Source organism: Camelus ferus, chromosome 13 (genome assembly GCF_009834535.1).
Source record: "Camelus ferus isolate YT-003-E chromosome 13, BCGSAC_Cfer_1.0, whole genome shotgun sequence".
Lineage (NCBI taxonomy): Eukaryota > Metazoa > Chordata > Mammalia > Artiodactyla > Camelidae > Camelus > Camelus ferus.
In genome coordinates, this window is record NC_045708.1 from 55,271,248 (window position 1) to 55,293,234 (window position 21,987).

At 33.7% G+C, this 21,987-nt stretch overlaps 3 protein-coding genes across 4 annotated transcripts in view; 2 read left to right on the top strand and 1 right to left on the bottom strand.

The window, feature by feature from the left end:
* The window catches only part of LRRIQ3 (leucine rich repeats and IQ motif containing 3), a 131,453-nt gene extending 118,992 nt beyond the window's left edge, over positions 1 to 12,461 (bottom strand). Inside the window, exons 1-2 of the mRNA XM_006178318.3 lie at positions 12,223 to 12,461; positions 1,892 to 2,140 (exon numbers count right to left, since the gene is read on the bottom strand). Of these exons, the coding sequence (XP_006178380.2) occupies positions 1,892 to 2,140 (249 nt within the window). The 5' untranslated portion in view covers positions 12,223 to 12,461. The remainder of the gene's footprint in view (positions 1 to 1,891; positions 2,141 to 12,222) is intronic.
* A 3-nt stretch (positions 12,462 to 12,464) lies between these two features.
* Positions 12,465 to 21,232, top strand: FPGT (fucose-1-phosphate guanylyltransferase). 2 transcript variants are annotated; one of them, XM_006178315.3, is made up of 4 exons: positions 12,465 to 12,624; positions 14,042 to 14,209; positions 16,123 to 16,215; positions 18,296 to 21,232. In XM_006178315.3, exons 1-4 carry the CDS (start codon positions 12,480 to 12,482, stop codon positions 19,750 to 19,752), a joined length of 1,863 nt encoding a protein of 620 aa, XP_006178377.2. In that variant the 5' UTR covers positions 12,465 to 12,479; the 3' UTR covers positions 19,753 to 21,232. The 2 variants fall into 2 exon arrangements, with proteins under 2 accessions (XP_006178377.2, XP_032350468.1); XM_032494577.1 differs by having other exon boundaries at positions 19,113 to 19,279.
* The window catches only part of LOC102519218 (serine/threonine-protein kinase TNNI3K), a 285,392-nt gene continuing 279,531 nt past the window's right edge, over positions 16,127 to 21,987 (top strand). The window contains exon 1 of the mRNA XM_032494576.1: positions 16,127 to 16,215. The gene's annotated coding sequence lies outside the window, so the exon portion shown is untranslated. The remainder of the gene's footprint in view (positions 16,216 to 21,987) is intronic.

The window sequence follows — 21,987 nt, forward strand, 5'->3', positions numbered from 1 at the left end:
AAAACCCAAATAGGCTAAACAATCTTGAGAAAGAAGAACAAAGCTGGAGGCACCACACTTCCTAACTTCAAATCATACTGAAAGCTACAGTAATCAAAATAATACGGTGCTGGAATAAAAAAGAAAATCACATAGGTCAATGGAACAGAACAGACAGCCTAGAATTAAACTCATAAATATATGGTCAATTGATTTACAAAAAACCAAGCCAAGAATATACAGTAGGAAAAGAACAGTCTCTTTAATAAATAGTTTTGGGAAAACTGGACAGACACATGTCCAGGAATGAAACTGGACAAGTATCTTATACCACACACAAAAATTAACTCAAAATGGAATAAAGACTTGAATGTAAAACCTGAAACCATAAATCTCCTAGAAGAAAACACTGCCAGTAAAGCATCTTGACAAAAGTTTTGGTGATGTTTTTTTGACTAGACATCAAAAGCAAAGGCAACATAAGCAAAAATGAACAAGTGAGACTACGTAACACTAAAAAGCTTCTGCGCGATAAAGGAAACCATCAATAAAATAAAAAAGAAATCTACTGAATGGGAGAAAATATTTGCAAATCATATATCTGAGAAGGGGCTAATATCCAAAATATATAAACAACTTATACAAAAATAGCAAAAAACAAATAATTCAACTAAAAAAGGGGCAGAGATTCTTAGTTAATATTTTTCCAAAGAAGACATACATTTGGCCAAAAGGGACATGAAAACATACTCAACACCACCAATCATCATGGAAATGCTTATCAAAACCACAATGAGATCACCTTACACCTGTTAAGAATGGCTATTATAAAAAGGACAAAAAATAAGAAGTGTTGGCAAAGATGTGAAAAAAAGGGAATCCTGTGCAGTGTCTGTGGGATTGTAAATCTGCAACCACTGTGGAAAGCAGCACAGTGGTTCCTCAAAAAATTCAAAATAAAACTGCCGCATGACCCAGAAATTTTACTTACGGGTATTTATCCAAAGGGAATGAAAGCTCTAACTCAGAAAGACATACGCATCCCATGTTCACTGCAGCATTATTTACAATAGCCAAGACATAAAAGCAACCTAACTGTCTACCTATGGATAAATAAATAAAGAACATGTGGTGTATATACACAGTGGAATATTATTTAGCTATAAAAAAGAATGAAATCATGCCATTTGCAACAAGGTGGCGGATCTTGAAGACATTATGTCTTTTGGAAAAATAATACTATGATCTCACTCACATTATGTGGAATCTTAAACAGTAAATAATAAATAATAAACAATAAATTAAAAAATAACTCTTAGAACACACTGGTGATTCAGAGGCAGTGGGGGTGGGTGAAATGGATGAAGATGATCAAAGGTAAAAACTTCCAGTTATAAGATAAATAAGTCATGGGGATATAATATACAACAGGGTAAGTATAGTTAATAATAATGAATTGTATATTTGAAAGTTCCTAAGAGAGTAGATCTTAAAACTTCTCATCCCAAGGGAAAAAAATTCTACTTAGTGGTGAATGTTATCTTATTGTAGTCATTTTGAAATATACACAAATATTGAATTATTATGCATATACCTGAAATTAATAAAATGCTATATGTCAATTATATGTCATTAAAAAAATTAAGGGATCAAGGAGTATTCCTAACCCAGACTATGGATTTAAGAAGTAAAATAAACCAAATCAAACACTATTAGTTTACATATTTTTAATTAAAAATGTTTGCTTATATTTGAAATTTTGTGTTTATATACATTTTATATTTTAATTTATTTTTAAATTGTTTAAGTTTCATAAAAGGCTATCTGGGAGAAATATTGTACATAGATAATAGAAGTTCTTATTAAATGTCAATTTAATTTATATACAAATATCTGAATGACTATTGCTTACCTGATTTCCATGGAGATCAAGTTTGACTAATTTTATACAACTTTGAAGTGGACGAATATCTGTAATAAAATTGTTTGAGAAGATGCATACTCTAAGAGAGATACAAGATTGCATATTTTCCATAGATTTTAAATGAAGGCCACTGAACTTCACAAAAACAAAATCTTTTTGATCTTCTATTATGTTTTCATTATAGTGACTCCATTCTCTATGACTGGTCAGCTCTTCTGTTATTGTTCCATGAAACATCTAGGAGAAATGGGAAATTACCTCTAAAAGTTTTTTTCAACTTTCAAAAAATAAATATACCTGAAAACAAAAAATATTTTCTAATATATAGTGAGAATAAAATGGGTAGAAAAATTAAAATTAAAAAATATAATTTCCATAAAACCTTCTATTTCAAAGCATTTTAAATGTCTAGCATTTATTTACATAAGAGTTAAAAATATATCATTGTACCCACCAGTGAACTAATCAGTAAAAGGAAAAAAATTTTTCTTTTTCCTGGGATAGTTAAAGAACATGGAAGTCAGTGAAACAGCTGAGATAAAAACATCACCTCTAGGCAATACAACTAGAATATAGAAAACTATATCTTAACATACCTTGCCTAATAAATTTTAGTTAAAAGATACTGTTAAATAAAGAAAAGCACTGAATGATGAACTGCCAAGTTAGGAGAGTGATAATCTTTGTGGGAAGTGCTGATTAATGCAGCTAAATGAAATGAAGGTGCAATACAGGAGTTCAACTGCTAATTATTTTTTTAAAAAAGACAATTTACAATCACATTATTTATTTTTATGTTCAGTTCAATTAGGCAATTAATATCTAGAATTCTAATAGTTTCAAAATTTGACTAAGTTTATCTAAAACTTTTTTATATATAATTAAATAGTATTTTTTAATATATTTGAAATTTCCTTTACTATTGGTAATTTCAGGTTTTGTAAAAGGCAGTCACCCAGTGATAGTTTGGAAATGAAAATATGAGCTCAAGTGGCCTATCTGAAGGCATTTGGTTAAATTAACCACTTTTCCCATCAGAAGAATCTATTTCTACCATGTGGAGGTTTATCTAGCTCAGCATAATCCAAAGGAGAATACATGTGAAAATTCAGATTAAACACTTACAGTCTTTCAAGAGATTGCTTATTTCTTACAGCCTGGTCAAGGTCTAAAACTGTAATCCTCAAACTCTAAGATCTACTAGAAGAATCAATTAAAAGGCAGATTCCTTGGCCCCATATCATATCTACATTATTAGGGTCACTGTGCTGAAGGCCAATGAATTTGTAATTAAGCATGCACCTAGGTAATTCATGGGCACCTTGAGAAAGACTAGCATAAATTATAAATAAGCCATTCTGTAGACTGGACGTGACTAAGGGAAGAATTTCTGGGCTTGAGAACATGTCAAGAGAAACTTCAAAAATTTCAGACAAACAGAACAAAGACTAAAAAAAGCAGAAAAGAACATCCCAGAACTGTGTGTAACTAAAAATGTGTTCACTATACTTAATGGAAATACCAGAATGGGAAGAAAGTGATTTAAAAGACAAAGGAACAGGAAAAATACTTGAAAAAGTAATGATGGCAAATTTCTGCAAATTAATGTTAGACAGTAACCCACTGATCAAGGAAGCAGAAAACACCAAGCAGTATAAAGATAAAACAAACAAACAAAAAGAATGCCTAGACATATCATTTTCAAACTTCAGAAAATTAAAGATAAAGGAAAAAAAATTGAAAGATTTCAGAAGAAGAAAAACCCCTTACCCATAGAAAGGAAAAAATCAGAATTATATCCAACTTCTCCTAAGAAATCATGCAAGCAAGAGAACAGTGGAGTGAAATATTTAAAGTGTTGAGGGGGGAAAACTCACCAACATAAAAATCTATACTTTGTGAAATTAATCTGAAAAGTGGGTGAGAAATAAAGACTCCCAGAAAAAAAAAAAAAATGAAATCTGTTGCCAGTAGATTCACCTTAAGAGAAATGTTAAAAGCAGTTGTTTAGGGAGAAGGAAGATGATTTAGTTCAGAAACTCAAATAAAGGAAGAGCACCAAGGCAGGAACAAGTGAAGGTAAAATAATCTTTTACTTTTCTTATTCTTAGTTGACCTAATAGATAAAAGTTTTTTCAAATACTAATAGTGAAAATTATTTCATTATCTATGCATATATATGTACAGCTGACCCTTGAACAATGTGGGGGTTAGGGGTGAAGACCTTCTCATAGTTAAAAATCATTTGTCCCTCAGTATCTACAGAGGTTGGTTCCATAATCTACCACATATACCAAAATCCAAGAACGCTCACGTCTCATAGTCAGCCCTCCACAAAACTATCCGAGGCTTCTATATCCACGCTTCCACATCCATGGTTTCAGCCAACCATAGACTGTGTCGTACTGCATTTATTGAAGAAAAAAAACACACACATATAAGTGGGCCCACAGTTAAAATCCATGTTGTTCAAAATCAACTGTATGTTTTACTATGAGCAACTATGCTTAAGTATAAATTAAGTGGATGACAGCAGAGGTACAAGGAAGAGGAAGGAGGAATCAGAAATATCTTATTATTATAAGATATTTATACTACCTCTGAAGTAATATAGTGTTATTTGAGGGCAGATTTGGATTTTTGCAATCTTTAGGGAAATGGCTTAAAATGCGGGGAGAAAAACGTAAAATAGATTTGCTAAGAAAGAATAAAAAATGGAATCGCATACAGTGCTAAATTAAAAGCACAAAAGGCAGGAAAGAATTTGGAAGGCTAAAACTGGTACAGAGAACAAGAGCAATAAATAGAAAACATTAACAAATATAGTAGATATTAATCCAACTATGTAATTAACTACCTTAAACGTCAACAGTCTAAGCACCAAAATAGAGTGGATCAAAGTTACAGTAGATCAAAAAACTAGCCCAACTGTATGTTGTCTACAGGAAACTCACTTTAATATAAAGATAAATACAGATTACAATAAAGTGCTTGAGGTGAATTCTAAAACATTCAAAGAAGAATTAATAGCAATCCTTCTCAAAGTCTTCCAAAAAACAGAAGATGAGGAAACACTTTGAAATTCATTTTATGACACTAGCATTACTCTGATACCAAAACCAGACAAGGACACAACAACAACAAAAAAGAAACTTACAGGCCAATATCCCTGATGAACATAGATGTAAAAATTCTGAACAAAATATTAGCAAACAGAATTCAACAATACCTTAAAAGGATCATACAACATAATCAAGTGAGATTTATTCCAGGGATGAAAAGAATGGTTCAATATTCACAAATCAATAAATGTGTTATACCACATTAACAAAATAAATGATAAAAATCATATGAACATCTCAATAGATGTAGAAAAAGCATCAGAATAAGAGTTAGCAAGGATGTGGAGAAAAGGGAACCTTTGTGTGCTATTGGTGGAAAGGTACAACCACTATGGAAAACAGTATGGAGGTTCCTCTAAAAACTAAAAATAGAAATACTATTTGATCTAGCAATTCTACTTCTGGGTATTTATCTGAAAAAAACAAATGCTTACTTGAAAAGCTATTTGGACTCCCATGTTCATTGCAGCATTATTTATAATAGCCAAGACATGGAAAAAGCCTACATGCCCTGTGATGGATGAATAAAGAAGATTAGATAGATAGATAGACAGATAATAGAGAGATAGAGAGATAGATAGAGATTATATTGATATACATCTTTTCCATCATACATATTCCATCACACACAATGGACTATTATTCAGCAATAAAAATGAATGAAATTTGCCATTTGGGAGAACATGAATTAACACTGAGGGCATTATGCTAAGTGAAGTAAGTCAGAGAAAGACAAATACATGTGTGATCTGTTATACACAGAATCTTTAAAAACAATAAACAAACAAAAACGAGCTCATAGATACAGATAACAGATTGGCGGTTCCCAGTGGTGAGTAATGGAGGTTTGACAAAATGGGTGAAGAAGTTAAAAAGGTACTAATTTCCAGTTATAAAATAAATAATTCATAGGGAGGTAATGTACGCATAGTGACTATAGTTAATAATACTGTATTTCATATTTGAAAGTTGCTAAGAGAGTAGATCTTAAAAATTCTCATCACAAGAAAAAAAATATTTTGGATGGTATGGTGACAGATGTTAACTAGACTTACTGTAGTGATCCTTTCTCAATATATACAAATATTGAATTGCTACATTCAATTATAATGTAATGTAATGTATCAACTGTATCTCAATTTTAAAAAAGAAGGTATAATAAAAGAAATATCAACGGGTATGAAAAAAAGATAGTGCTCCAGACATTCATTTAAATATGGTATATAATAGCAACAACATGATGTATCCTAACTGTCTTAAAAAGTGGAATTAGCTAAATAGAGCATTATAGTTAATGGAATACTATGAAAAGCATTAAAATGATATTGTAGATCACAGAAACACTAAAAGTTGCTGTTAAACAACCAAAGTATTGCTTTTGTTTAAAAATATTTTTCACTGAATTGTACAATTTAAAAGGGAGACTTTTATGGTATGTTAATTAATTTTTTATTAAAAATATTCATTTTCTGTGGTACACGTTAAGAGATAAAAGAAGTTTAAAAAAATAAAGTGATAAAGATATACAACATAACACTAATCAAAAGAAAGCTGGAGAAGCTTTATTTCAAATAGAGCAGACTTCGGAAATAATGATAAAAGGACAATTCCACAAAAAGATCTAACAATCCTTAATGTGCATGTGTCTGAACACAGTATCAAAACACCTGAGGCAAATCTGAGAGAACTGGAATGGGTAAATAGATTATGATTGGAGACTTCAACATTCGTCTGCCTGAAATGCTTAAATTCAGCAGGCAGAAAATAAGTAAGGACATAACTGGAGTCCACAGCACCATCAACCAACTGGATAGCTGACATCTACCTACTACTTCAGCCAACAACAGTAGACCACATATTCTTCTCAAGCACACATGGAATATTCAACTAAGAGAGACCACATTCTGGGTAACAAAAAATAGCTTAACACATTTAAAAGAATAGAAAGTATACAATGTCTATCTCAGACTACAGTGGCATTAAACTAGAGATCAATAATAGAAAGGCAGCTGGAAAATCCCAAAATACATGGAGATTAAATAACAGAGTTCTAAATAATATATGGGTCATAGAAGAATTTTTTTTAAATTTTGAGCTAAATGCAAATAGACCATATCAAAATTTGTGGAATACAGTGAAAAGCATTGCTTAGAAAAAAATGTATAGCATTGAAGTTATATATTTAAAATGAAGATCTAACATCAGTAATCTAAGTTTCCACCTTGGAAACTAGATAAAGAACAGCAAGTTAAATCCAAAGTAAGCAAAGGAAAAGTAAATCAGTAATATATTTTCAATGAATAAATCTGTAAAAAATTATAATCCTTGATTATATTCTCAAATATTTGGGGGTGAGCACATATTGTGTCATTTCATCCCATATGTATCTATAAATACCTATAGGTTCTATAAATACTAAATACTCTAACTAGATCATATGGAGAATGTTTTATGATATAAAGCAACTACCTCTTACTTCTCTAACTGATCTCTAGTGACAGGGGAAAAAAGTGTTTCCACTCTGTGCTTCCTTTAACCATACAATAAAGAAATGTTACTCCAAAGTATCTCTTCCTTATCCGTCAGGTCATTTAGAGTTAATTTAATGCCTAAATATTGAATCTCATCCCAGGTGCCTAAAAACTTATTTTTTGGTTTCTGTTAACTGATTTTTGTTTTATATGTTTTAATTTTTAGACCATTCTCAATTGACTTTTTGGTTGATATAATATAAATTCTAGAATAAATTAAACAATCTTAAAATGTCTTTCTCACATACTAGATTAATTTTTACTCATATTCTTCCATTGCATTAATATTCACCTCCACCGATAGTATTTACTTACTAGTATATAAAATGAATCTGGACACAGTCTTTATACCTTCAGAAAAATTAATTCAAAATGAATCTATGACCTAAATGTAAAACATAAAACTATAAAACTCTTAGAAGATAACTTAGGAGAAAACCTAGATGACTTTAGCTATGATGATGACTTTTTAGATACAACACCAAAAGCATAATCCATGAAAGAAACATTTTATAACCTAGAGTTCATTATTAAAGACATGTGCTGCAAAAGGTTAGTGTAGAATGAGAAGACAAATCACAGGGTAGGAGAAAATCTTTTTCAAAAGACACATCTGATAAATGACTCTATTACAAAATATACCAAGAACTTTAAAATTCAACAGTAAGAAAATGAACAACTAGATTAAAGAAAAGCCAAAGAACTTAACTGACACTTCACCAAAGAAGATTTACAAATAGCAAATAAGCATATGAAAGTTGCTTGTCATCGGGAAAATGCAAATTAAAACAACAATTAGATACTGTTACTCACCTATAAGAATGGCCAAAATTCTCACACTGACAACACAAATTGCTGACAAGAATGTGCAACAAGTGGAACTCTCATTCATCCTGATAGGAGTTCAAAATGGTATATAGCCACTCTGGAAGACAGTTTGTGGTTTCTCATAAAACTAAACACGCTCTTGCCGTAAGATCCAGCAATTGCATTCAATCCCAAAGGGGCTGAATACTTATTTTCACACTAACACCTGCACATGGATATTTATAGCATTTTTAACCACAGTTGCCAAAATTGGGAGCAATCAAGAAGTCCTTCAGGAGGTGAATGGATAAATAACCTGTGGTACATCCAGACAATGGAATGTTTATTCAGCCCTAAAAATAAATTAGCTAGTAAGCAATGAAAAGACAAGGTGTAACCTTAAATGCATATTACTAAGTGAAAGAAGCCAATCTGAAAAAGCTACATACTTCAGGATTCCAACCATATAACATTCTGGAAAAGGCAAAACAGAGAGACAGTTAAAAAAAAAAATTAGTGGATGCAGGGTTTGAGGGGAGGAGGGGATGAAGAGGCAGAACACAGAGGATTTTTAGGACAGTGAAAACTATTCTGAATAGCTTTGTAATGATGTATACATGTCATTATATTTTGTTCATACCCATAGATTATATACCACCAAGAGTGAATCCTAACTCAAACTACGGACTCTTAACGAATACAACAGGTCAACATAGGTTCATCAATCCTGACAAACGTTCCACCCTGACTGGGGATGTTAGTAAGGGGGGAGGCTATGCAAGTGACGGTATATGCAGGGATATATTGCCAACCTCTGTATCCTCTTCTCAATTTTGCTGTAAACCTAAAACTGCTCTAAAAAATAAAGTCTTTAAAAAAAGAGACAGAGAGAGAAGATAAAATAAAAGTTTAGGGCAAAAAAGTTTTCCTTTGCCCTCCAGAAAGGGGCTGAGGGGTCCTTCAGCAGGCCACAGTGGGAAAAACAATAGTGAAGAAATAAGTTGAGAACAGGTTAGCTCAGTAAATAAATTTAAATAAAAGAAACAGAAAAAAAAGATTTTTTGCTTACACTCCATGTCGGAAGAGTGAGAGGAGGAAGAGCGGTTAAACAAAGAGATGGTGCACAAATAATGCAAAAGAGGAGAGCCCTAGCATGAAAGGACCACGCCATGCACCTGAGCCCATGGTCCATAATCCAGGACTCTTTGGCTTCAGATTCTTTTTATGAAGAAGAAAAAAAATAATGTGAAGGAAAAAATTCTAATGTGTTTCTCTATAACTTTTACACAACAGTCATAGTTATGCCTATAGTAATAAAAGAACTTAACGTGTTAATTGTAAATAGGCACAAGGAATCTTATCAGGGTGAAGGAAATGTTCTAAACTTGGATCGTGGTCATGGTTGCACAACTCAGGAAATGTACTAAAAAGCATTCAGTTGCTCACTTACAACAGGTTGTTAATTGTATGCAAAATGTTCTTCAGTTAAATTCTTTGAAAGTCTATCTCACTCCTCTTAAGGCACTTCTTCAGATACTACTTTCCTCCCACAGGAAAAAAAAAAAGCCCAAATACCTTCAAAGAATATCTTTTTCAATTTATTATAGTTGTTTGTCTGATGTCCCTTTTAAAAACGTGGAATCCATTATCTAACACATTTGCATTGCGTTTCAGCTACGCTGAGTAATGTGTTTAACTACTATGCTGGAATGACATATTTCATTCTGGTCACTGTAGCTTATGGCTGTTTAAACAACCACATCACACTGTCTGGTTATATGGAATGTAAACTTAAATAAAATCCCTAGATTTTTTTACCCCCTACAATCAACTGCCAAAGAGATTTACTCCCACTCCCATAGTATACAATATTTTTTTTCATTTTTTTACTGAGAAATTTTTACCAGTGAAATTTTAGGAAAACAGAAAAGAGAGAAGGACAAAAATCATAGCCAATAATGTGGTATATTTACTTTCAGTACAGATTATGTGAGTAATATAACCATCATCAGGAAAAAATAGTAACCATTTCTATGGCCATCCTTCCCAGGTCCAAAAAACACTACAGAATACATTTAACACTCTGTTAGAGTCTATTACATCACCCTGTTTTAGTTCCCTCAGAGTTATTATCAGTGTCTGAAATATTCTTATTTGATTACCTTTTTCATTGTTTACTTTACCTTATTAGTATGTACAATCCCTCAGCTTATAGGCTCTATTGACCTTTCTTCTCTTAGGACCTCATCTAGTCCCAGAATTTAAAAATTAACTCTCCATCGATATGCTGACAATTTTCAAAATTATATCTCTAGCCCAGACCTCTCTCATGAACTCCAGACTTATGTATAAAGCCAACAAACACATACATGTACAAAGTTCCATTCCATATGCACTGCATACATATACTTGTTTATCCTACATGTCCACAACCAAATCCTGAACCCCCTACTACTCCAGTAACTTCCCCATCCATAGCCTTTCCCATCTCAATTAATGGCCACTCTATCCTTCAGGCAGTTATTTTTGACTCCTCTCTTTCTCTCACATTCCACAGCCATTCCATTAGCAAATTCTATTAACTAGGCCTTCAAACATATATCCAGAATCTAACCAACTTCTCATCACCTCCACTGTTACCAACCTGGCTAAGCTTTCACCAGCTCTCAACTGTTTTACCGCAGTAGCCTCCAAACAACTCTCCCTGTTTCTCTTTTTGCTGCAGCCTCCACTACAGTCTATTTTCAAATTTCTGTGTGCTCCTTTTCAATATCAGGAAGTCACATAAAAACTCTGCAATGGCTTTGTTTCACTCAGTTAAAAAAAAAAAAATCCTTTCTTTAGGTCGTTGTCACCTCTCTGACCTTCCCTTTTGCTGCGTTCCATTGTGCTCACTCTCACCTAACTCAGGTCTCCTGTATTTTTTCAATGTTCTTACTAAAAATGTTTTGTTTTTATTAACCAAAACCTTTTAAGTGATAAAACTATGAGAGAGTAATCTCCCTTTTCACTCAAATGCTTTCTAAGTACACAATTAAATAACAGGGTCAAGTCTTTAGAAGAAAAAACTAAGTTCATGGTAAGAATGTGTAAGGCCTTGAATACCTATGTTCCTGATGAAAACTTTAATGAAGACAGGCTTCTCAAACAAATTAAACTGTATGGTGTGGTAGAAGGATTTCTGAGTTTGGGATTGAAATATCTTGCTTAAATCTTCTCAGTACTGCTTACTAGTTTTGAGACCTCGACTAAGTCACTATTCTCTCTGATTCACTGCTTTCTTATGTGTAAAGATGGATAGAGTAATCTGTAAAACTCATCACAAATTTGGTGCTTTACAAGAGAAGAACTTATCTACCCATACCTATCAAAAACACATCTACTAAGACTGACTTATTCCCAGGAATGCTATTGAAAGTTCTACATTAATCTGCATACGCAAAAGGACACCAGAAAAGCAACCGAGATACCACAAATGTTTAGAGGCTGACTGCAGAACTGTGTAAAATTTCCGAAAGTCTGCTAAGTAACCCCAAAACTGAGAGGAATGGAGAGGCTCACGCTCTAGGAACTGCGAGGGCAAAGGAGCCACAAAGCTATGGTTCCTGAAGAGGATACAGATTTTAAAAGTTCAGACTGTGTGTCTGGATCTGGGTTTGGGGCAGATGGCTCCAGACGACGACCCAGGAAGAGGAATTAACTGTCAAGAAGTTCTTGGGGCTCTCCTGGCTGAAACAAACCAAGCGTTAGAAAGAACGAATCGCCTTTGAGAAAGACAGCTGGAAGCTAGGCTGCAGTTTCAACTTCTCCATAAGCCGGTCAGTTCTCGCAATTTCGTCGCCCCATCTGAACCACTCACCGGGTCAGCGGGGCTGCAAGGCCTCAGGAGTTGGGACCGAGCGGCCCACCCCCGGCACAGTCTGACAAATCGCTAGGTGGCCATGTATCTGCTCTGGAGACCGTTGCTAGGGAAACGGGGCTGGGCTCCCAGCTCACCCCATCGTGGTTTGCCCGGGACCGGCCAGGGCGCTTCGGGGCGTGGTTACGTGAGTGACGCACGTAGGGGGCGGGACAGAGGCGAAACCGGACCCAGGGACGGGTTACGTCCCGGGGCGCATGCGTGCAGCGCTGGACGGCGGGGTACCTGGGAGTCTTCCGCGGTTCCGGAGAGAGTGGGCTATGGCAGCCACGAGTACCCCTCCAAGCGTATGTCTGAGAGAAGCCACCCAGCGAAAGTTGCAGAGGTTTTCAGAGCTGAGAGGTACCTAGAAGGAACCTTAGCTCTCCCGTGCAGTAGACAGGGAGGGTGCTTTACGGGCTGGGATATTTGCTGGACTACCACTTCCTTTTGCTAGTCAACTGCGGGCCTAGGACTCCGATCCGGGCATAGCTGATATTCCTCTTGAGTTTTTTATTCTTCTGTCACTGTCTTTTCTTTACGTTATGCTTGTTACTTTAACTTTATTCCTAAGTACGTATGTGTCTATCTATATATATATATTAGAGAGAGAGAGATGTGTATCTACATATCTATATACACACATATATAACATGAGAAGAGGAAGGAGAAGGAAAAAAATTATTAGTGAAGCTATAAATACAGGCTATTCATTTTGGTTACATCATTAACAAAAGCTATTTTAAATAAACCCAAAATATCTAAAGCATGCTGTTTTGACCCTTGCAAATTCGATTTTAGCCTTCTTCCACCACCTACCTACTTCACCAATTTTGTTTCCTAATGTGAACACTTACTAAGTGAAAAAAGAAACCCAATCCTCGCCTAATCTGAGTAGTTATAGATTAAAAGTTAAAAACGGTAAAATTGTTTCAAAATTTTCTTTTAAAGGCTATGCCACTTGTCACTTCCTGTACAATTATCTAATTGGGTATTGTGTGTGTGTGTGTGTGTGTGTGTGTGTGTGTGCGCGCGCGCGCGCCTTTACTGCTTTAAAAATACAGGAAATAATTCTTGGATAACAGTAAAATATTCAAGACTATTAGATTGTAGCTGACAAGTCCTGTTTGTTAACTAAAACCCTTATTCATTTCGTTTACCAGTAAAGAAGCACTTCCAACTGTCAACCAAAAGTTCAATCTGTCTTTTAATGAGTTCATCAGGGAGTTGGGAACTTTTCCATTGTCCAGAATTTGGTGTCATTCTCCAATAACCTTTGTAAACTTGCATAGCTCATCTTAAGGTAATGAAAATCCGTATATATTAACAGCAACATTATAGGAATGGATTCTTGGATTTAATCTTTCTTAGCCAACAAACACTAAGTGGTCCTTATTTGTGAAAACTGATTTTCAAAGCTGGAGTTTCATTTATTCCCTTGTCTCCTCTCTCTATTTAGGAATTGAGGTAATCTTTAGCAAGTCAAAAGTACTTTTCCTAATCAAGGAACAACTTCCAGAAAAATCTAAATAAATAAGACTGTAGACCGTAAAAGGAGCAAGTAATATAAAAGAGAGAAAAAAAAAGTAGAATCTGAACAATCCTTATTAGAACTATTTTGAATCCTACTAGCTGGCCACTCGTTATTCCCCAATTCTCCAAAGCAGAAGATGCATTTATGGATATATTATTATTTCTTTTTTCCTTCTTTCAAATAGGTAAACCTGTAACACCTAGAGAATTCTGATGATATTTATCATTTCCTTGCTTTTCCACACAGGCAAACCTGTGGCAGCTGGAGAATTCTGGGATATTGTTGCAATAACAGCAGCTGATGAAAAACAGGAACTTGCTTATAAGCAACAACTGTCAGAAAAGCTGGAAAAAAAGGAGTTACCTCTTGGAGTTCAATATCATGTTTTTGTTGATCCTACTGGAGCCAAAATTGGTACGCTTTTATGGTCAGATTTATAATCATAGGTTGTGGGCAGAATAATCATTGAAAAAAAGCATTCCTGTGGCTTAGTTTATAAACTATATTTCTTTCTACCCATAGTCTTTACAGACTTGACAATTTTAATGTAAATTCACTATTTTTTTAAGAAAGATAAAATGCATGGCAGCTCTTTTTACACACTGGACTTACCTGAAAAACTTCCAGAATGTTATGTTACTTAAAAGAGAATTTTATTAGCCCTAATAAAATTTACTAGATAATTAATATTCCTTTGGACCTTAACAGTAGGACTCTCAAGTTTCTCCCAACTCCACAGTTTTTCAGAAATCAGAAAAAATAGATACTTGGCCTCTTGGAGCCACAGTGCAGAATGTGAAAGAGCATGGTCTAATGGCATAAGTGTCATAGATGTTTGCTTTTAAAATCTATTTGTCAACTTTGCCTTTTGATTTTCCATAGCAAATAAAAATACATGCTATTTTTCTGGGAGCCATTTTCCATGTGATACTTAACACTGAAGCCCCTTAATGCATTGTCGTGCAGCCATTGTGGAAAACAGTATGGAGATTCCTCAAAAGACTAAAAGTAGACCTACCATATGATCCAGCAATCTCACTCCTGAGCATATATCCAGAGGGAACCTTAATTCAAAAAGACACCTGCACCCCAGTGTTCATAGCAGCACTATTTACAATAGCCAAGACATGGAAGCAACCTAAATGTCCACTGACAGGTGACTGTATAAAGAAGTTGTATATTTGTACAATGGAATACTACTCAGCCATAAAAATAATAATATAATGCCATTTGCAGCAACATGGATGACCATGGAGAATGTCATTCTAAGTGAAATAAGCCAGAAAGAGAAAGAAAAATACCATATGATATAACTCATATGTGGAATCTTAAAAAAAAGACAAATGAACTTATTTGTAAAACAGAAACAGACTCACAGACAGAAAACAAACTTCTGGTTACCAGGGGGAAAAGGGTGGGAATGGATAAATTGGGAGTTTGAGATTCGCAGATACTGACTGGTATATGTAAATAGATAAACACGTTTATACTGTATAGCACAGGGAAATACATTCGATATCTTGTAGTAGCTTACAGTGAAAAAATATGAAAATGAATATATGTATATTCCTGTATGACTGAAGAATTGTGCTGTACACCAGAAATTGACACAGCATTGTAAACTGACTATACTTCAATTAAAAAAACCCCAAAAAACTGAAGCCCCTTGATACCAGAGTTAGGGTATCTATATCTGACATTGGCACTGTCCTAATTAGCCAATGTTTTAATCCTCACTGCTACTTTTATGATTTGCATTTGTAAAATGAGAATCTGAGGCACAAAATGTTAAATAACTTGCCCAATGAAACTAGTAAATTGAAGTTACATTTAAGATATATTTTGGGAAAACAGGTTCTAAAAAGTTTTTACATTTAAAATGAAAATTTTTAAATTTAAAAACTAAAAAATTTCAATTTAAATTTAAAATTTTTTCTTAAAGTTTCTTAAAGTAAATCTAAAGCACATATTTGATTATATGGGAGAATTAGTTTTATGGGTTTTGCAATTCATAACTCCAAGTGAAAGTGTGAACTCCAAGTATTACAGATTGCCTCATTTGTCATTTCTTTTTTTTTTTTAATTACTGTTTTCGGGAGATTAGCTCATCATTTATTACCGAGGACTGATTTCTAGGTTTCATTATTAATTATTCATTTATATATTTAATTGCTATGCAGTGTATATTTAACTTGATTCTTTTGGCTGTACATTTGCTCTCAGCTAAAAGCCGTATAGTCAAAGTTATTACACTTAAATTTACCATGATAACAAAGTTTTTGTAGCTTTCTGTGAAATAAACTGTGCTTTTTAACTTCATTTTTAAGGAAATGGAGGATCAACACTTTGTGCCCTTCGACATTTGGAAAAGCTATATGGAGATGAATGGAATTCTTTTACCATCCTCTTAATTCACTCTGGTAATGTTATACTTTACTAACTTACATTTTCTTTTAGTATTTTACCTTTGATATTTAGAGATTTTTTTCTCCTTTGCAAAAAAAACTTTCCCCTCTTTTTTTTTTTTTTTTTTTGTCTTTGAAGTTATTCTGCTTTGAAAACAAACATTTTATGCTTTTCTTGGTATTTTTAGGTTGTGAGTAGCAAAATATTTTTCACAAAATTTAACCTTAATATTGTAGATCACATACATCATAACTTTTCATGTATATTTTTGGTGTATATGTAGAAAATCCTTTTCCTAAGAAAGAACTAATCAAAATATAAACATTTCTTGTTAATGCTTTAGAAAGGACTCTTCCTGTAGGAGAGAGGCTGGTTTAGTACTGTGATTACCAGACCTTAGCCAAAAACTTTCTGTTATGTATTTTTATCTAGTTATTGGTGGCCAAAGTCTTTAGTCCTTAAAAGAGTTTAAAAACAAAAAGAAAAGTTAGTGACAAAACATGGAGCTGACAACAAAGTGTGTAAGAGGGATAATTGCACACAGAAAAGGACCTTTTAAAGCAGAGAAGTAGGAAAGAAATAATCTCAGAATGAAGGATAGTTTTTTAAATTGGATAAATTTGGTTGTATGAAAATTTTGGTTATGTGAAAAAAAATCTTCTATGTTTCTCTGTATCCTGGGGGCTGATGAAACTTTGTCATAGGCTGATGTCAACTCAGAGACAGACATTGTAAAACCACTCATCCACATGGTTTCCAGGGAACTCTGCATTTCTCATGATTCAGATACAGAACAATGATTCTTTGTAAAGATGATATCTAGTAAAGCATCCAAGTTTTGGTTTTAAGTTTCACCAAAAAAGTAAAAAAGAGTCAAATTTATAGTTTTATTCCAAAACAAGTATTATATTATTACCAATTTAGTAAAATTCATTAGACTCCAGACATTTGATCCTTGACTATTATAGGGGTTAGAGGAAGCAACCCTCGCACAGTCGAACATCTGCATATAGCTTTATGGTTGGTCCTCTGTGCGGGCAGTCCTGCCCTCCGTATCCACAGTTCCACATCGGGGATTCAGGTAACCTTGGGTCATGTAATGCTGTTGTTTTTATTGAAAAGAATCCACATATAAGTGAACTGGCACAGTTCAAACCTTGTTCAGGGGTCAACTATAATTAGAAATAGATAATTCTTATAATGCTAACCTTTACTATTGGCTAATCTTCAGAAAATGAAAAGGTAGAAAGTTTTAGTTCTCGTTGATCGAACAATGTACTCTGTGCCAAGTGCTTTACATGTATTGGTGATCTCATAAAGCATGATAAAATGAGTATTATTCTATTTGCTGATTTGGAATAAATCGAAAGGTAAACAACCAAGAAGTGGTGAACCAGAGTTTTAACTCATTTTTCTGTGATTCTGTTATGCCTCTCACTATAATTAATTACATAAAAATCATAAAAATGATGTAAACTGTTTAATATACTTAGGAGAATACACTTCTCAAGGAATTAAGAAGTCTTAAGACTCATTTTAGAGGAAAAGGCCTGTTTAATTTAAAACAAGTATACATTTTAAAGTGCTTTTAAATAAATGCACCTTTACTTTCTTCAAGTGTATGTAATAATTTGAGGGAAAACACTGCATCTGGATATTACCGTTTAATAGAGAATTATATTTTGGAATTGGTGTATTAGTTTTTTGGTGACTTTTTTTCCCCCTAGAATATGGATTTTTACTGTAGGAGTTTAAACATGGATGAGATTTATTGTTTAAAATGTAGATATCAGGTCATGTTTTAGCTCATTGTCCTTTTTATTAGTTATATAGTTGATTTAAAACAATTCACAGGCTGTAAAGTATACTAGAATTCTTCCCTAGTCTAGAACTGCATTACATCAAATCACTACAGGAGAATCACTCTTTGAATTTGTAATCTGGACTTTATTACTCTTTCCTGGGATACAATAATGCATTGTATATTTTAAATATCTTTAGAGATATTTTAAGTTGTAACCGATACCCCTGGTTATAACTTATACACAATCTTATAAACATTTTAAAACAGTTATTTCATCTAATTTTATGTAGGTGGCTACAGTCAACGCCTTCCAAATGCAAGTGCCCTGGGGAAAATTTTTACTGCTTTACCTCTTGGTAGCCCCATTTATCAGATGCTGGAATTAAAACTAGCCATGTACATTGATTTCCCCTGCCATATGAATCCTGGGATTCTGGTTACCTGTGCGGATGACATTGAACTTTATAGTACTGGAGAATCTGAGTTTATTAGGTTTGACAAACCTGGCTTTACTGCTTTAGCTCATCCTTCTAGTTTGACTGTTGGTACCACACATGGAGTGTTTGTCCTAGAACCTTTCGATTATTTAGGATATAGAGACCTAGAATACAGATGTTGCCATCGTTTCCTTCATAAGCCCAGCATAGAAAAGATGTATGAATTTGGTGCTGTATGTAGACCTGGAAGTTTTTTGCAAGAAGACCTTGCTGGGGGTGACACTCCCTCACTTAAGTTGGACCCTGAGTATGTCTACACAGACAGCCTATTTTACATGGATCATAAATCAGCGAGAAAGTTGCTTGCTTTTTATGAAAAAATAGGTACACTGAACTGTGAAATAGATGCCTATGGAGATTTCCTGCAGGCTTTGGGACCTGGAGCAACTGTGGAATATACCAGAAACACATCAAATGTCACTAAAGAAGAGTCAGAGTTGGTAGACATGAGGCAGAGAATATTTCATCTTCTTAAAGGAACAGCGCTAAATGTTGTTGTTCTTAATAACTCCAAATTTTATCATATCGGAACAACTGAAGAATATTTGTTTCATTTTACTTCAGATGGCAGTTTGAAGTCAGAGCTTGGCTTACAGTCCATAGCCTTTAGCATCTTTCCAGCAATACCAGAATGCTCTAATAACAAATCCTGTATCATTCAAAGTATACTGGATTCAAGATGTTCTGTGGCACCTGGCTCGGTTGTGGAGTACTCCAGGTTGGGGCCTGATGTTTCAGTTGGGGAAAATTGCATTATTAGTGGTTCTTATATCATAACAACAGCTGCCCTGCCTGCATATTCTTTTGTATGTTCCTTAAGCTTGAAGATGAATGGACACTTAAAGTATTCAACTATGGCATATGGAGTGCAAGACAACTTGAAAAAGAATGTTAAAACACTGTCAGATATAAAGTTACTTCAATTCTTTGGAGTCTGTTTCTTGTCATGCCTAGACACCTGGAATCTGAAAGTTACAGAGAAACTGTTCTCTGGAAACAAGACATGTTTGAGTTTGTGGAACGCTCGTATTTTCCCAGTCTGTTCGTCTTTGAGTGATTCAGTTACAACATCCCTAAAGATGTTAAATGCTGTACAGAACAAGTTGACATTCAGCCTGAGTAGCTATAAGCTGATGTCCATTGAAGAAATGCTTGCCTACAAAGATGTGGAAGACATGATCACTTACAGGGAGAAAATTTTTCTAGAAATTACCTTGAATAAGAAACAGTCTGATTTGGACATATCTTAAATATTGTATATTTTGCCTTTCTTGATTCAGCAAGATTACAGATACAGGAGATTTCTGTAGACTTTTTAGTTGAAATGAATTAATGAAAATTATATTAACATGATTGCTGTAGCATAACAATAACAGAAAAATACAAATAAACCATTTTTGATGAAACAATATTTTAAGGCTGTAAATTCAAAAAAGTAATTTTTTGATGTTTATCACTAAGTTTTGTTTTAATAAAGACAGATTTGTGGAGCATTATTTTGTTTACAAATACTATAGTAGTTTTAAAGGTAATTTTCTAAATATATCTTTAGAATTTTTTCATTTTTGGGGGGGCTTTGGTTCCAGTAAAGTTCTAAGTGTTCGTTGGCAGTTCTTTCCTCAAACGCAGTGGTCCTATTCTGATGAACTAATAAAAATGTCATAGTAAGGGGTCTTTAGAGCATTGTAGGAATACTGTAGAAGTACCTTTTCAGAATAAATCCATGGCTGACAAAGATTAAATTCAATACTTAAAATATTGTGATAGTCTTAATTGATAAATATCTACAAACAGTTCTGAAATTGATGATAAAAATCTGTCTCATGTATTGATCTTATCAGGATAAACAAAAAGGATATAGTGTTATTTTATCCTCATAAACTTGAACACATGTTTGTGTATCTTAAAATGTTTCCCTGAAGTTCCATCCATTGGAAAGCATATACACACATAAAACTCAAGTATCTGCACGGGGAAGATGTTGGAATAATTGAAATTCACTGATAATCACGTAAGTTCATTTTGGACATTATTTTTATCCTCCCTTATTAATCCCTTTAACAGACGCTTTAAAATTACCAGATAGACTGATTTTACCTTTTGTCTTTTATTTTCTGTCTACACACTGGTAATGATGCTGAGAAGCAATAAATGGCCAGAAGGTAGACAGCAGGAAGGAGCCAGAAAAATAGAATGACTGAGAAAATATACAGATGACAAACAGCTTCAGGAAAATAAAAGTTGGCTAGAATCCCGTTTTGTGTTCCTATTTTGATATAGACACGTACGTGAAATGTCTTCATGTTGAAGTCTAGTACTAATTAGAGAAAAGATTTGTCAGAGTTTTTTGTTTTAACATGAATAAATTGAAATAGGAACTGGTCTGTACCACTTTCATTTATATGTCAATATGAAATTAACATGTCAATATGAAAATAATTGGTAAACTAGAAACGATTTGTCTGCAACCCTTAATTATGATTTTATGTGTTTGTCTCCCCCCAAGTTTCTTCCTAAGGAGAAAATAAAGATATGTGATAGCCATTGTTTAGCACTTACTGACTTACTCACAGAGATTTCAGTATATGTTTTGTGTTCATCATTCATTAAAAGTTCAATACTGTATTTCTAATTTAATTTTCTGAGGTGCCATCAATTATTATGAATCCACCATTATTTTCTTGTTCCACAAAAAAAGAGAAAACACTACGAATAAAATATGATGCAATACTTTCTTTGTTACTTGAAGTTTTTATGTTTATTTATTGGAAATCTCTTTTAAAAGCACTTAAATATAGATTGTTGTCATTTAACCCTTTTGCACACACATGTAGAGGAACAAAAAGTGAAATGTTAAGATATAGTCAAGACTCTTCTAAAGCTTCACACCTAGAATCAAACGTTGCTAAAGCACATTTCAACCCATGAGTTGTTGGTATCCATGTGTTTCCACCTAGTACCATCTTCTGTGCTTTCAAATGTATTGCTAAAACTGCATATCCTGCAGATGCTGCCACCACACTGCTGCCTGGGTTTACCTCCAAATTCACACCAGAGACCTGTTCTGCGAGTTTGAAACTAATGCTTTACTCTGATACAATTGTTTCATTTCTACCTTATTTTATTTTATTTTATTTTATTGAACTACCTTGGCTTAATCACATGTCTCTAGAAGAGAGGTGACTTCTATTTAAGGTCAGTGGGAGGTTTCTAACAAGTTGGTGGTCACCATTGAATCATAATCCTGCAAAATGTATGGATTTTAGTTGCTTTGAAATGTTATTTGTTCCAAAGGATTTGGCAGTGTCTCTTGCTAGGTAAATAGTACCATATGTGTAATACCAATAGTGTACCTAACTCAACTGAAGTGATAATCACAAGTGTAAGTAAGAAATGAGACATTTTCTCTTGATTTATCATTTTTATTTTATAAAATCATAGCCTTTAAGTCATATACTTTCAAGATTTGTAAAGGACCGCTACTA